Source organism: Pangasianodon hypophthalmus, chromosome 2, assembly GCF_027358585.1.
Source record: "Pangasianodon hypophthalmus isolate fPanHyp1 chromosome 2, fPanHyp1.pri, whole genome shotgun sequence".
NCBI classification, from domain to species: domain Eukaryota; kingdom Metazoa; phylum Chordata; class Actinopteri; order Siluriformes; family Pangasiidae; genus Pangasianodon; species Pangasianodon hypophthalmus.
The window spans coordinates 15,385,493-15,402,416 of NC_069711.1; the positions used below are offsets into that span (position 1 = coordinate 15,385,493).

General features: G+C 38.4%; 1 protein-coding gene across 2 annotated transcripts; it reads right to left on the reverse strand.

Moving 5' to 3' along the window:
• Positions 1-489: 489 nt before the first annotated feature.
• oxtra (oxytocin receptor a) lies at positions 490-9,596 on the reverse strand. 2 transcript variants are annotated; one of them, XM_026919171.3, is made up of 3 exons: positions 8,581-9,596; positions 7,362-8,410; positions 490-1,776 (listed from the first exon to the last, which is right to left on the reverse strand). In XM_026919171.3, exons 2-3 carry the CDS (start codon positions 8,287-8,289, stop codon positions 1,523-1,525), a joined length of 1,182 nt encoding a protein of 393 aa, XP_026774972.1. In that variant the 5' UTR covers positions 8,290-8,410; positions 8,581-9,596; the 3' UTR covers positions 490-1,522. The 2 variants fall into 2 exon arrangements, with proteins under 2 accessions (XP_026774972.1, XP_034169927.2); XM_034314036.2 differs by lacking the exon at positions 8,581-9,596 and having other exon boundaries at positions 7,362-8,565.
• Between the last annotated feature and the right edge of the window lie 7,328 nt (positions 9,597-16,924).

Sequence of the window (16,924 nt, forward strand, 5' to 3'; positions counted from 1 at the left end):
GTGTTACCCAAATACTGTTTACCCAAATCGAACTTACACACAGAATCCTGTTAAAATCTAGAAGAACAATCTCCATATTCACCAGCCATCATATGCACCAGGGCTCTGTATCTGAATAAGTACAAAAACACACTAGTGTTGAGTTTAGTGATGTCTTGACATCGTGCCATGCTAAAGAAATAACTGATATCTGAACATTTTGCTTTAAATGATGTCAGCAAAACAAAAGCTGAAGATGTTTTTCCTTTACAGATGAAACAAGGTATGGAAGTCTTACTAAGCTCTTTCATATACTTAAATAGATTTAAGTTAAAACATTCAGACAGTCACATTTGTTAGCACATACACTTTATTTTCAATAAATTACTCCATATTCTGACTTATATTAATAGTAAATATGACTGCTTTTCAGAAGTTAAATTCAGTAGCCTTTTGACTGAGAAAAAAGTGTCTGTAAAGAATAGAATTAAACACTTTGAAAGAAGTATAATCATTGAACAATCATTTTACTGCTGGATTTAAAAAAATGAGACATTAGGACATTCCTTTCTTACAGCATGCAGCAAGTGAGAAAAATGATGCCAGATTTCTGTGTTGTTGGACAAGCACACTAGCTGACCTGCCCTCAAATATCTTTTTTTAGGGAAACATTCAGAATTTTACTTCAATAAAACAGAGTTATCTCACAGGGGTCACACTTTCTGTTAACATCACAGAAGTGTGTGATTACATATTCTCTGCAAATGAGTATGACAAAGTATGTGGCTGTAAAATAAATAGCAATGGCATAGAAACTGATCAAGAAGATACTGTTGGGTCAATAAAACCAAAGAATAACTCATGAGGAAGAAAAGGGAAAGTAATGCTGAGCTCTTAAAGAGCTCCTTGATAATAAAAAAGCAAACAAAACAGAACTATGTCTGTTGAAAAAAATGAAGAAAAAAACCATGAATTGTTACTACAGGCGTTACTGTTGTCAAGCTGATACTGAAACATGGAGTCTAGTCCTCATTACTGACTTGATCTTAGAATATGTTAGTAAATCCACAAAATACATGCAGTTTTCACAAGATATGACTTTAAGTAACAAGAAAAGCTATGAAATAGTTTATTTCTTTTTTTCTGAGAATGAATGGAATGTTGATGAGTGGCAATACTGACTGAATAGCATATTTAAGTTAGAATCAGAAAAAACAAGTCAAAGGTTTTAAAAAAGACCTCTCTACTGGAAGCCAAACAGATTTTAATCTGGAGCCAGACATTTTCTTGGCTGCATGTATGGTAACATGCCATCTGCTATGACATTACAGTCACCCTTTCCTCTGATGGTAGTCTTTTTTTTTTTTTTTTTTTTTTTTGCAGTCCAGGAAGTAATCACAGCGATGGAGCCAAAACTTCCACCAGTGTCCTGATAATGAGTTTGATTAGGCTCCTCTCAATGTGCTTACAACCATCTGTGCACATCACTGTTCCATTCTGTATGGGTCTATGCCTGGTCCTCATGTGTGATAAGTATCAGTGTCTATGTGGACGATGTCTGGGTAATGCTTCTCTGGCTGCTGGTGCTCTTCATGACATAAGTGGAGGAGTTGCTCTTGCGGCTCGAGTTGTGCTCCAGATCACAGCGGCACTGAGAGGACTTCAGGTAGTGTGCCGGGCAGCACAGAAAGTTCTGCTTCAGGTCATGGAACAGGTGTCCAGCAAAGCACATGTAGATCCAGGGGTTACAACAGCTGTTCAAACTGGCCAGCAGCATGGAGATGATGAAGGGCATTGCTGTGAGAGGAGAGATAAACACAGCTTATTTCTCTGAGTTCCTGAACTCAGCAAGCACAATCAGCAGACATGAGATTCAGAATTTAATTTTAGTTGGTTTAACAATCATTAGCCAGCATGTTTTTAAAATTCCATGGAGCCTTGGACCTGAAAAAAAAAGATCCCAGAAGATATTTTTGGAAAACTTTGTACACCCAGACATGTGTTAGTTTGAATTTTGCATCAAACATTTTAATAATTATCATAATTTTACCTTTGCGTACAAGAAGATTATGTACGTGAATGTCCCTGTTTCTAGCTTTTCCCCAAACATTTCACTGCAGCAAAAATAAACGATCAAATGGTGGCACAGGAGCTCTCAGGAGTGCATGTGTTTAATTCCTGCTAATTTTCTGACCAGTGATTTGTTGTTAAGATCATTAAAAGCTTAGTATTTGCCATTTTGGGCTTGGGCCATTTTTTTTTTTTTTTGCCCAGGAGGGTATGTGAGAACTTCTTTTTTCTGACGAAATATGCCTTTTGTGGTTAGAAAAGGTTAGAGTTATCCAGAAAGTCTGAACAAAAGTCAAGACATTCCTTGATTACAAGTTTTGATACAAGATTTGTATAATTCCAAATGCCATTGTGGATTTTATTCTCATCATGTAACAACATAACAGACATTAATCAGCAGTGAAATACTTATGTCTTCTAATATCCAGGTCAGGGTCGTGGTCATCATAGGGCAAAACACAAACACATATTCACAACTACAGCCAATTTAGCATAGCCAGTCTACCTACTAGCATTTTTCTGGTAGGTAAAAGGAAACAGTAGAATCTGGAGGAATCCCATATGGACATACAAAACACCACACAGACAAAAACTCAAACCAGGAACCCTTGAGTGGCGAGGCTACAATGCTACTCACTGTGCCACCATGCTGTCCCCACCATCAACAACAAGTTTATTAACATTAAGCCAGTCCCATCAGGAAAACCTGGATTTCTTTTCTGGCACTCTGTCTGGTGCTGTTTTAGACTGAAAGGTTAAGGGAAAATAATGACTTTTAGTAAATTCTTAGAAACAAAGGGCAAATACAAACATAAGGTTTACCTTTACACAAAATAATTACTATGTTACTGCTTTAAAAAGATAATGGGTTTTCTAAAATATTTTACTATATTTTATTTTACTATATCAAAAGAACTAGAGGAGATAAGATGATAGGGACCTGCAGTCTATGTGAAATCTAAACATTTGTCTGGGAATGTCCAGTGAATCTTGACATTTTTAGGGCACACCCACAGCGGCCAGGTTAACCAAAATATGTGGTCAATGCGTTAATTGTTCTCAGATTAAGCCTAGTCTTGGAACAGATCGTGCTGGAAAATTGCAAATGTCACAGTAAATCTAAAATTTTATGTAATACAGAAGCAAGCTTAAATGTGTTACAAAGCATATGTCTTTTCTTTAAAGAACTCCCACCTTCTCATAATAGAGCTGAATCATACACACTGTAATGTGTCCCTTCTCTAAACCCATTTAGTTTACATTATATTACACATATAGCCCTCTTCACATAGTCTGTATTTAGCCATGACTCTATTACAGCTAATACTCCTTAATTGGATATGACTGCTGTATAAAAAAGTGAAATTCACACCACAGTGTTCTCTGTGCTTTGGCAAAGATTGAATGTTTTCATTATGTGCTTGGATGAAAGCTGCCATTTTTGAAACTATAACCTTTCACAGCATGAAGGGCAGAGCACAGGAGATGACAGTCTATGGTAAACACATGGTAAAGGACTTATTAGAGCCATGAGTCTAAATGTTTTGGCAAAGAGAATCAAAGGATCGGCTCAGCAGAATAGATGTCCCATGAGATTGATGTGAATTTTCCTTTTGTCTCCAGCTCAAATGTCTTAAGAGTCTCCACGGGCTATAGAACAGAGCAACAGAGAGCAGCAGCCACAAAGCCATGTGAAGCTTCAATAAACTGGACTTTGGATCTACATCTTGTTTTGGCTGTGATAACAGAGAGCTTGGACAGCAAGATGAGTAACTGCTCTTTTGTGTCTGCAGCTGGGATAATGGTGTTAGATAGATATAAACATATCTGCTTTTATATCATACATCACAGACCCACCATGGAACTAACTATCTAAATGAACTACTCACTCTTTGAAACACTCACTCACTCACTCAGTGAATCAATTACTGAATCACTGAATCACTCACTCACTCACTCACTCACTCACTCACTCAGTGAATCAATTACTGAATCACTGAATCACTCACTCACTCACTCACTCACTCACTCACTCAGTGAATCAATTACTGAATCACTGAATCACTCACTCACACACCTCACTCAGTGAATCAATTACTGAATTACTGAATCACTCACTCATTTAATCATTGAATCACTCACTCACTGAATCACTCCCTCATCTTGATCATTCACTCAGTCGCTCAGTCACTCATTCACATCACTCTCTAAATCACTCACACAACTCCCTTACTGAATCTTTCACTCACATCAATGACTGAATCACTCACTCACTCACCTGTTGCACTGAATCACTCATGGACCTCACTCATTCAGTCAGTCACTCATTCAATCACTGTATCACTCACTCACCTCACTCAGTCACTCCCCTCATTCATTCAATCAGTAAAGAGCATAGATAATAAGTTTGTACCAAGGTTGGTTGTACTTCAGTTTATATATATATATATATATATATATATATAAAAGGATGATAGTTACTACAAAACATATAGTAAAATATAAAAAAGAGGACATACTATAAAAGAATATTGTAGTTGAATGAGTGTGGTTTCACAAATTTTGTTCTTTCTTTTGAGCTATAAAAGTAGTAGTAGGAGTAAATTTCTGAAACCACTTTCATTCAACTACAGTATTCTTTTACTGAAATACTTTATTCTTTAATTGAAAGGACAAAGACATGGTAATTTCTCCAGTGATAAAACCGGAGACCCAAAGTGCCATGACAATTCCAATTTCATGCAGTTTTTCATATTGCAAGCTAGATACAGTAAACACTTTATTTCAGTCAGAGGAACTGAACTGGTGCAGTGTGATGTGGTCATATCAGTCCAGTCTGACTGAAAATCAGTCAAGGTTTAAACAGCATTATATGTAGGCTTATCCTGAAGAAGCAGCTCATAGCAGCTGTCTCAGACACTTCATTCATATCTAACAATGTGAGTGCAGGAATATAATTCACTTGGTAAGTTTATACAAAATGAAATGTCACCACAAATCTTCTGTAAATTATAATTTTATATGTTATACATTACAATATAGATGAAAACAGAGGAGATGTGTTTGCTCTCCCTCATCTCTCCATAATTCTGCTTTTCTGATGTATCTGATGCATGTCTTTGATGCACGCCTTTGGGGGAGATAAAGCTCTCTCCTTTTATTTCTTATGATAGCTCCTTCTATCTCACCTCCAAATCCCCTAATCTCTCTCATTCAACCATCATCACACATTTTAGTTCATTTGCCCAATGAACTAAATATAACATATTATAATATAAATATAAAAAACAACTTATAAATATAAAAAATAACTTTGCCCAAAAGCATGGGGAATCACCACATACATTATTCTTTAATATAAAATCATGCTGATTTAGACTGTTTATTATATTACACACAGACCTAAAACAAGATCACAGACTCATTAATATCACAGTCTTGCTTTGTATTATTATCTTAGGGCTGATCATTTGTACTGTACTTAAAAATTTGGATATATAATAATCTTACGTTGGAAAACACATTAAGGTACACTCTGTACCGCAGGGTTTCTTAAGAAAAAAAAATGTAGGATCGGTTTAGAAGCATGTTTCCCTTGAGAAATTTTCTGACCACGTACTGGCACAAAAAGAACAATATTAAATTTTTAAATGCTGGCATTTTGTACATATAAAAATAGATTTTTGTTCATATCTATTTTGTAGCTCACTGGTGCATGATTTATATCTGAGTCAGAGCACCGCAACCCTCCAAGACTATGGCTGTTATTGCACACATTTAATGTCTGATCATGATAACAAGTGAATGTGACATATAGCTGAAAATCCTGCTGGGAGTGTGGTATGCAAGCAGCTGCATAGTTTTGCTAACACCAGCCTCTTGTTAAATACTACAGCTGTGCATGATTTAATGGCTATACTCTCAGGGCTTCACTCACTCCATCTTCCTTTTTAATAATGACTGTCTGCTGCTTTCTCTGCACCCTGCAGCATAGATCTCTTCTTCTTCAGCATCAAAGAACACCGTAATGCATGGATGGAACGTGATACTCGGATATATCGTTATGGAACTTTCTCTATTATTGCGAGATCGCAAGGAACATACGCAGGTCCATTGACACTATTTTTGCAACTCCACAGTCCTTTGAATTATTAAAAATTAAAATCCAAACATGGAACACAACTTGTTTGATGTAGAGTGCTGCTCACATGTCACCAGTTTGACCTCCATAGCTTTCTAGCAACCACTTTTGAAGAATAATTGGCAATATTTATCACAGCACTATGCTGAGATATTAGAAATGCTGCCCATCACTGGATATCATTCGAGAAATATAGTCCTTATCAGCAGCATCAGGGGTTTCATCCTTGGCTTGGTGGGATATTGAAGAACATGAATTATCTCTCATGCTGCACATGGTCTTGATTTAAAGGGCTGCACTCCTGCTAAATATTAATAGACTGCATTTTCCCAAGGCCATTCTGGGCCTCTATAGGTCCTCGGGTAGGTGTATGATTCGGAGTGATTTACAAGTAAAACAGTCGGCACAGTAGTGATCGACCTCACAGCTGTAGCAGATTAACTCTAACAATTTCAGTCTAAATAAAAATGTATCCATTAAAAAGTTATGAGAATTCTCTAGATTAATAGTATGCTTCTCTTTGAATGCACATATTCTTTTATTTGGCAACAAAAAAGTTACAGAGGTCGACTAAAGTATGAAAAATGGCTACATATTTGTAGTGTGCTTGTCATGTAAATGTATTTAGAAGTAATATGCATGCGCGCGCGTACACACACACACACACACACACACACACATCTTGTTTTTTTTTCACTTTGCACTTTCATCACTGCTTTCAGTTAAGATATGACTGCATGATGTGTAGCCCTAAACAAGCCAAATGCTGAATGAATATGTAGAGGTATGAATTACAGAGCGGAACTTTGCTCTGCAGAGACGGTTAAGTTGTATTCTTTATCAGTCATGATAAAGTAAGCAGGTTTATATGCTAGTATTAGCCGAGGGACGTGATTATATTATAAACACTGCTCAAACTCACCCGAACACATCATCAGCGTGCTGTTGGAGACACTTGCAGCTCGCGCACGGCGAAAAATTACACAGAATAATTTGCTTGTACAATAATCTCCAAAACTTTTTTTGAAAGGAGAGCGAAGCTGTTTATTTGAGGTAACCTTTTCTTTCTTTCTTTCCTTCTTTTTCAGTAAGTCACTGATAGATTCAGTGTGCGCGCTGAGCGAAAACAAGACGCGCCGCCGCGCACTCATGGAGACGAGAAGGTACTCACCCTCCCGGGGCGCAGCTGGATCCCACGCCGACCACATCTGCACGAAGAAGAACGGAGTCCAGCACACGATGTAAGCCAGCACGATGACGAACGTCATTTTGACCGTGGTGATCTTGGCCTTGGAGATGAGCCTGACGCTGCTGACGCGCGCCAAAAGCGCACCGTTTCGCGCGGCTGTGGGACTCAGAGTGACGACCTGCTGCTCGCGCCTGGTCTTCAGCTTAAAGTTCTGCCAGATCTTAAAGCTTATGAGACCGTAACAAATGCTCAAGATAGCCACAGGAATGATGTAGACCGTGAGGCTGATCCAAGTGATGTAGGCTTTGGCACCCCACGGCTGCACAAAATCTCCCCAGCAGTCGTACACTCCAGATCCGACCTCCCGGAGAGAGAAGATGTACACCTGCGGGATGCTGAAGAGCAAGCTGAGCACCCAGGACAACACCACGTAGCAGCGGTCTTTCCGTTTGTGCAGGGAGCGCAGCGGCTGGCAGATGGCCAGGCACCTATCTATGGACATCAGCACGAGCATGTAGGTGGAGGCGAACATGCCGACTATTTGGAGGTACTTCACAAGCCTGCACAGCAAATCGGGCCCATAGAAGCGGAATGTGATGTCCCAGATGAGCTGGGGCAGCACCTGGAAGATGGCCACCACCAGGTCGGCGATGCTCAGGTGCTTCATGAAGTAGTACATGCGCGACTGGCCGTGCTTGGCCGTGTGGATGGCGAGCAGCACGCACAGGTTCCCGGCGAGGGCGAAGAACAAGACCAGGGCCAGCACCGTCACCTCCACTTTGGCCACCTCCTCATTGCGCTTCAGGGGATTCACCGTTTGATTGGCACTATCCGTGTCGTTGCCGAAGCTGTCATTTCTCCACGAGTCGTTGAGAGCCCAGATGTCCTGCTCTTTAAGTGTTTCCTCCATGGTACCGCCGCGTCTGGATGCACGGGAACTTCTCCACAGCGCGTGCCGCTTTATCCTAGGTGGAGCACACGATTTCTTCAGGCATGCTGAGGATACGACATGTCTCAACCACACAGGTGAACTGCAAAACATACACAAACAAACAAATGTAAATTAAACAGTGTCGTCTGTGTCGTCTAGGATAGATATCCGCCACTTTACACAAGAACTTAATATACATGTATTATATAATGTCTAAATTCACAAGACTGAAAGTTCACGTCTGAAAGGTGTCCAAATCTGAGTACTTACAGCGCTTGTGCATTTTGCAGCCGGTCCTACAAGTGACGTTAGTATGAGAGGAAAGTCCTTGAAGAGAAGCCTGGATCCCTCCTCCCCCGCCCCCCTTCCCCAAACACACACACACACACACACACACACACACACACACACTCACACACACACACACACACAACGCGCACACTATTCACTATTTATACCCGTGAGATCAGCACAGAAACTTACCCAAGACTTCCACTAGATGTCCGCCTGCTTCACTGCAACTGATAACCGCCTAATTCATATATTTTATCAATGGAACTGTACAACAAGCAGCTTAAATCGCATAGGTAAAATTTACTTCTTTGCTTCTTTTCCCCCACATCGCAACACAATAATGACAAATTTTATGTAAATATTATTCTAACACTGATGCGTTTCAGCAAAAAAACAGTGATTCATTATTTCATCTACTTCAGATGCATTGTACAGTACCATTCACATGCATGTAAGGGTGCATGTTGTTAGTCCACTTGGGTGATATCAGTTTCCACTCAGAAATCTGTAAAAATTACACTTAAGATGATTATTTTCTAATGTGTATAACGTCCAAAATTGACAGTTTGACGTTTTGTCAGTAGACGGGTAAATGAACTTTTAAATTAAAAAAGCAGTTTCAATAGAAAATGACCTTCACTGTGCTCACAAAGCAAATGTAACAAAATGCACTATTATTATTAGACTATATAAGTGTGTATGGTGTTGCACAGACATAACTCTGAATCTGGGGCTGTTGTAGTAAGGTGAACACTGGTGACAATTATATGGGTCCACAGCCCATGGAGGGGTCCACAAAATTCCAGTAGTCCATAAGCTATGACTGAATTGTTGTATGCATAATAAGGTAACATAAAAATTGAAACAGAATTTAAGCAAAACTACAAAATAACTCAACATTGATGAAAAAGGTAGTCCACTGTCCATGGTTCGTGAGATTGACTGCAATGAATGTGCCAATTTCTGTCTGGCAAATAAATAAATAAATAAATAAATAAATAAATATAAAAAAACACCATAAATCAGGATTTCAAAAACTTAATTGATTTCAGAAAAAGAAAAAGAAAAAAGGAGAGGGACAATGAGTAGTGAAGCAGCCCAGAGGACAACCACTTTCTTTTTGAAGGAAGGTGAGTGTATTAAATGAAATAGGGCTTAACCCACTCCATGAAACTGTAAGAAATTCAGTGGTTACCTAGCTGCCTTAAGTGCTAGTACTAGATTCACCTTGTGGACCATTTTGAGCTTGTGTGTTTGTTGCAGCTGCTTCATTTTTAATAAAATAATAAATAATAAAAAAGGAAATACTCAAAATAAATCAGCCCTTTCAGAACAGAAAACTAAAGAGTTGTGGGCATAAGCCACTATTCGTTCAAGGGGCCCAGAATTCCGAACTACGGCCCTGCCTGAATCCTAACTGCAGGCTATTTTTCATGGTGAATTAGGCCTGCTTGCTTCTGTAAATAAAATTTAACATATTCGATTGAAGCCACTGAGTGCTGGGCATGTTACAGGAGCTCAGAGGAATGTTCAGAGATCAGAAAACCACAAATCCTGTCCAGCATGCTACAAAAGAGCACAGAACTGAAAAATTCAGTCCTATATGACATACGATGATTTCCTCAGTTGTGTTTTGATGATGGTAATTGAGAGCATTAACATGTCAGTTCAAAATCTCTCAGTTGTTTTGTGAAACAGTGACTACAAAGGCCCTACATATTATTTCAATTATTTTCATACTCCTCAAACCATTCAGTGAGCCTTTGCACCCTGTGGATATTAATACTGTCATTCCCATCACTCCCATCAACATGGAAATGTTTCATCATAGGATAAAGGTGATCAGTCAGAAAAACTTTATACTAATTTGCAGCACTCTTTCTTCTAAGCAGATAAGTGGACCCAAAGCATGCCAGCAAAATGACAGCATAACAGAACTCACTGTAGGGCTCTGGCATTCTGGCCTCTTGGGGTACACCACATATGCACTCACACACTTGGCAAGAATACAGGGATTCCTTATCTGATAATATCACTTTTTGCCAAAGAACCACAGTAGAACAGTACCTTGTTTTTGCACCAACGAAGGCTGAAATGGGTGTTTGTCTTTGTAATGATGAATTGTCTATATAGTTCTCATCAGAATGTTCTTGCTGACAGTCTGATCATATCCTGCAATGACATTGTTGGTCAGCTGAAGAACAGCTGCTCTTCTGTTTTTCCTTACATATGTCACTACTGTCCCAATTTCAACCACAGTTTCAAACAATATTTACTTTGTACAGGGCCTTTGCTTTCGGCCTACTCAATTTCCCTTTCAGAAACTCTCTGCCTCACCTTCAAGCCCAGACCTCATTCTGTCAAGCCAGGAAGTGTGATCAAACACAGATCCCCAAAATGAGAACTGAGATATACAGAAAATCACCTATCACATCCCTAATTAAAAAAATTAAACGCAGAGTTATAGACTATTTTTCTTTTATGTCTTTTCTGTTGTATTACAACTGATCATAGATTTAGATTATGTTGTACTCTTAAATGGATATGAAAACTGCCATGTGAGTGTGGAATAAAGTTAAACATACTTTACTTTTACTGATGTCTTTCCCACAGATCTAAATACAGATGTCGCTTTAGTCACTGTTCTTGAAACACAGTCTCTGTGACTGAAGCTCCTGAATCCATTCTCCAACAATAAATCCTCACAGATCATAGATCTTTTCCTCTTGCTATTTTGTTCCAAAATCTAGGTCAGTACATCTGTCTGGAAGCATCTGTACTCATTATATTGCTCCATTCATTTACTCAGAATTGTTCCTTCAATCTGTAGTCAGTAGCAAAAAATCCCCAATGCACATAGTTGGACACAAATTCACAGTGTTGTTAGCATGGGTTAACTTAGGGGTGTGTGTTCACAAAACAAATTAAAATGTGGAATGAGTTGAGCTATAGTTTTAAACTACCATATACTCAGTATACTCAGAGGAAGACATACTGACTAAAGCGATATACACAGCTTTTAAGTTGCTGACCAAATGGTCTTAAATGGCTGCAAAAAAAAATTAAATATTGGTTGCAGTGGAATTTGTTTGTGGAAACCAAAATGCTCATCAAAACTACCCACTGTTCTTTCTTGCAAATAAAGTCAGTAAAAATTACAACAGTTTACAGCCCAGACCCGTAACCCTGATCTTTGAAAACTTTGCAACAAATTTGCAAGTGTGATACTATTTTTGGTTCTTAAGTCCATATTACCTGACTGAAAAATCCGCATTTTATTAGACAAGAACGCAAGGCCAGCATGAAACACACCCACTCTGGATAATAGGTCGCTCCATGCCACTGAAGCTCTTGTGTAGACCACTTCCAAATACAGTGGCATTTCAGTCTAATTAATAATTATTCAGACTACATCTCTACATTCCTCCACAGCTCAGTAAATTAGTTATTCTCTTAATTAATCCATTATAAAGCAAAAAAGAAGACATCATGTTCTCTTGATTATGCCGTGGCCACTGTTTAAATGTGTATGTGAACCACTATGTAAAAAGGGACATATTATGATACCAGTAGGCCATTTAGGATCAAAATACACTTTCCCAGCATTAGCCCAAGCACCTGCAATGTTCAGTGGAAGCTGAGGTCAGATATTAAAAGTTATTTTGCTCACATAAAATATGCATTACAGACTGTCTTTACTAAGATGCAAAGGCAGATTGCTCTGTTCCTTTTTAAATAATGCCTCTTCACATTTCACACGTTTAAAACAGTGTATTATGTTTCTCCTTGTTGATTTTTGGAGGACATAAAAAAGGGCAGTTATACAATCCATGCAAATGCACAAACAAACTTTTTTTTTGTAGCTGTTAAAGATAGAGCTTCCATAATATGGTACATTTTTAAGTAATACTAGATAACAGTGATTTTTTTAAAATAAGAGTCTATGTCAACTTAATCTAACACTTTCAGTGTAAGCAGCACTCGAAGCCCAGATTTTAAATTGGCAGAAATATATTGAGAGTGTTTGGTTGTTGTTGTTCTGGCATCAATAATGGATCAAACCAATCTCCTGATCCAATTTTCAGCTGAAATTGCACTACACCTTAACATAACACCTCAACAAAGTCCAGATGTGGTTTATAAACTTGTTCTTCTTCAGTGGTTCTTAAAAGCAAAATTCACTGATGCAAGGTTCTTAGTAAATTGTGTAAACCTAGTATTTTTTGGAAGTCAGTAACTGAAATTTCTGCATTAACCTACAAAATCTCTGAGAAAAATAAAACATCACAGACCTAAGTCCAATCTAAATGCCTGTCAAAATGCTTCACAACACTATAAAGACTGTTGTGAAACTGACTGCACATATACTGTAGATAAGCCTTGGGATACTGAAAACATAAACGAGAACTCAGGTCCACATGGTGCTTTTGGAGCTTGTTCAAACAGTTTAGGCCATCCCCTGAATCATAATCAGACACCAAGCTGAGCGAAATGCCACTGTTCTGTAACAGCTGGGTTCAAAGTCAACCCACTGATTCCTAGCAACCAGAATGTTGATTGAGAGAGAGTGCCCTTTCATAGTCTATTGATGTTCTATTTCTAGTTGCATATGCACCAGCAATTTGTGAGATAATATGTGTAATTACGTAGCATCAACAATAATCTATAGATGACACATATATGTGAACTGACAGCTCCAGGGTCCTGGGTTTGATCCTAAGATTGGTTTACTGTCTGCAAAATTTTTGCATGTCTGTCTTCCAAGCTCCAGCATCTCCGATTAAAAAAAAAAGTATGCTAATTATATTAATGTATCATGAATTATGTTGTGAATATTATGTATTTGTAACAAGATCGACACAGCATTTTTATTCCTCTACCTAATGTGATCTAAAATAATTCTGTACTAGAAACAAACCTTAAATGGTCCCATATCCCAGATAGCCTTCTATCTGTGCCAAGGTATACATTTGTGCCTTTATAATTCGCTCAAAAATATGCTGTAGTAACTATGACTGCTAAGTAAAAGTGACAAGCTGGTTTTCTTTTGAAATATCATTAAAAAGCATACTTGTGTAATGGACGTATGCACATGTGTTATATTAGTGCAAAAAGTATGATAAGGTATATATACCAATCAGCCATAACATTAAGCATCAGCTTTTTCAGGTTTTAATGTTATGGCTGAATGGTACCTTCACTGTAGTGATTTACTTGAATCCTCTCTTTATTTAGGCAAAGGCCAGAATAACAGCCAAATCCATAAGAGTCAGATCAGATCAGCCTTTAAGGTGAATTGAGGTGAACCTACAGTATGTTGCTCAAAAACTGTTTAAAGTCATTTTTCATGAGTAATTCAGGAATAGTACAAAATAATGGCCAAAGAAGTACCTAAGAATTACTAGCAGTTATTGAGCTATTAAAAACCTGACCATGACCCCTGTCAGCTGTCAAACTCTTGGCCAATATAAACCTCCTCTTTATCCCCAAGACCTTAGAAAGGATGTTATGTGCCACCCTTTTTCTGTGTGTGTGTGTATCCAGGTGCTCTGCCGTATTCACTTCTGGGTGACCCTGTACTTATCTGTTTTACAATATATCTCATAAACGAGAAATTCTTGCCAGCATCCTTTATTCATTCCACATTCTTTCAGCTCAGCTGAGCTCAGCCTCTGAGCTCATACACTATATGGCCAAAATTATGTGGACCCCTGATCCTGTCTAGAATGTCTTTGTATGCTTTGGAACTTTAAGATTTCCCTTAGTGGGAATTAAGGGGCCCAAAACTGTTCCAGCATGACAATGCCCCTAGGTTGGAGTGGAAGAACTGAAGTGGCCTGCACAGAGCCCTGAACTCAACATCATTGAACACCTTTGGAATGAACTGGAATGCTGACTGTGCACCAGGCCTCCTCACCCAACATCAGTGCCTGACCTTACTAATGCTCTTGTGCCTGAATGAACAGAGATTCCCACAGCCATGCTCCAAAATCTATGGAAATCTATGTCCTCCCAAAAGAGTGGAGAATGTTATAGCAGCAAAACGGGAGACCAAATTTAGAATGGGATGTTCAACACATATATGTGTAGTGGTCAGTTTCACATGTATGTGTAAATCACATACCTGAAACTATCAGCCAGGCTTTAGACCTCACTACAGTACTGAAAAAGCACCGGTTAAAGTAGTAAATACCCTTTCCCAAGAATTAGATTAAGTGGATAATCGCACCTGGATAATCTAGACTTGTACTTTTAAAGATCAGCTGTTGTAATCATAAAAACTGTCCCGTCCTTATCCCAGGACTCTTATTCACAAAATGTGCATACACACATAGTACTGTTTGCCTTTACTCTTCTACACCTGTATACAGTGATTATTTATAATCTCACTACCTGGTGTCACCCAGAAGAGGATGGGTGCACTTTTGAGTCTGGTTCCACTCAAGGTTTCTTCCTCATTTCATCACAGAGAGATTTTCCTTGCTCCTGTCACCTCTAGCTTGCTCATTATGGATCTAAAGCTGCACCTGGATTTTTTTTTAAAGCTGAATGTGACCATATCTATTGTTACACATCCTCTACAAAAAAATTCTATTGAATTTAATATGAATATTTTACTTGCAGAAATGGTTCATGGATCTAGTGATTTTGTCCACACAGTCGTTCAAGGAATAACAAAATATTCCAAATTAGTCTAATTATTACTAACTACTATAAAGTACTGTTAACTCATGTATGGACCATGCTTGTTGCAATATTCAATTTTCCAATCACAATAATTGCTAAATGCCATATTCAGAGTGGAGTTACTTTTGAGGGTTTTTTAATGTTTTTTTTATTTTTATTTTTATGGTGTTCTGGGCTCAGATGTATGGATTTACAGACATACTTTCTTGAGTGATATCAGCTTGTATGAGGAGCAGTATTAAGTCCAGTGCCACTGTCTGATAAGTTGTTGTAACCACAGTATGTCATTATGAAATTGCATGAATCCACCTTAAACCCATGCGCTCCTGCTGAAAATTGCCAACAATGCCTATCCAGATGTTTGTTGGCAAGCTTACATAACAAATGAGGCTGCAGCAAAGTCTTAACTACTGGAGAAGTGTAGTTAAATGGATGAATTACACGTAAGCTAGCCAGCAAACATCTAGATAGGTATTCTGTCACACAGAGAAACACTAAGAGTGAAAATGGTTTTTTTTCTGTGGCACTGCTCTACAGAATCTTTTCTGGCACCTATAGATTAAAATGTAAGCGGAACATTTGTTGCTACACTGGCAGTCCAAAAAATGTTCTCAAACACCTACTTTGTCACAATGATTAGTACCTAACAAAAACGTATGCAAACATAAAAACTACTGAACTGCACTGGTTGTTAGTGACTTAGCAGTATTTTGTGGGTCCTCCTCTAGCCTTGATGACCTCTCACACTGTTGGCATACTTTTGTGGGTCCTCCTCTAGCCTTGATGACCTCTCACACTGTTGGCATACTTTTGTGGGTCCTCCTCTAGCCTTGATGACCTCTCACACTGTTGGCATACTTTTGTGGGTCCTCCTCTAGCCTTGATGACCTCTCACACTGTTGGCATACTTTTGTGGGTAATAGGGTTTGTGGTATTGGACCATAGTGAGTTAACTAATACAGGTGCCAGGTGTAGATGATTCAGCTATGTGACCAAGTGTATAAGAAAGTAGGTCACTTAGGTAAACAGAAGTGCTGGATGGAAGATTGCTTGTTACACAAAATCAGCAGAATATGCTCTGGATGTGGTTTTCCCACCCCTAAAGAAGAGCAAGTGAGTTGGACTGACGCTTATGCCCAGTTTGTGTATTTAGTATTATATGTTGCCTTTAGTTTCTTACTGTTTATGTCTACATCTTTATGATGATTGTATTAATGTTTAATACACTGTGGTTTTCAGTTTTTTTTTCCAGTACTGATTTTAGATAATTAATGTTTTGTGCTGAAATTTCCATTTCATGTTTGTGCTGCTCCATTTGTTGCACAGTTTTTTTTTATTTTCCTGTGGCGATTTCTCTGAATGGCCTTTGCTGTGATGGGTGAATAAGTAAACCGTCAAAAAATTTAAAAATTTATGCAAAAATCTCAAACTGTCAGACACTACAATTTCATAAAGATTTTTTAATGATATAAAGTCACTGCTTCCCATGTAATCCCATTAGTTCTCAATGGGATATCATCCTTTCATCCTTTTTCTCTAGGCATTGAATGAAAGTGGACCGTTGACTCTACCAGTAAGTCAATATTAGCATCATCATACAGCCTACCATTCGCTTTGTGAAAAAAAAAAAAAA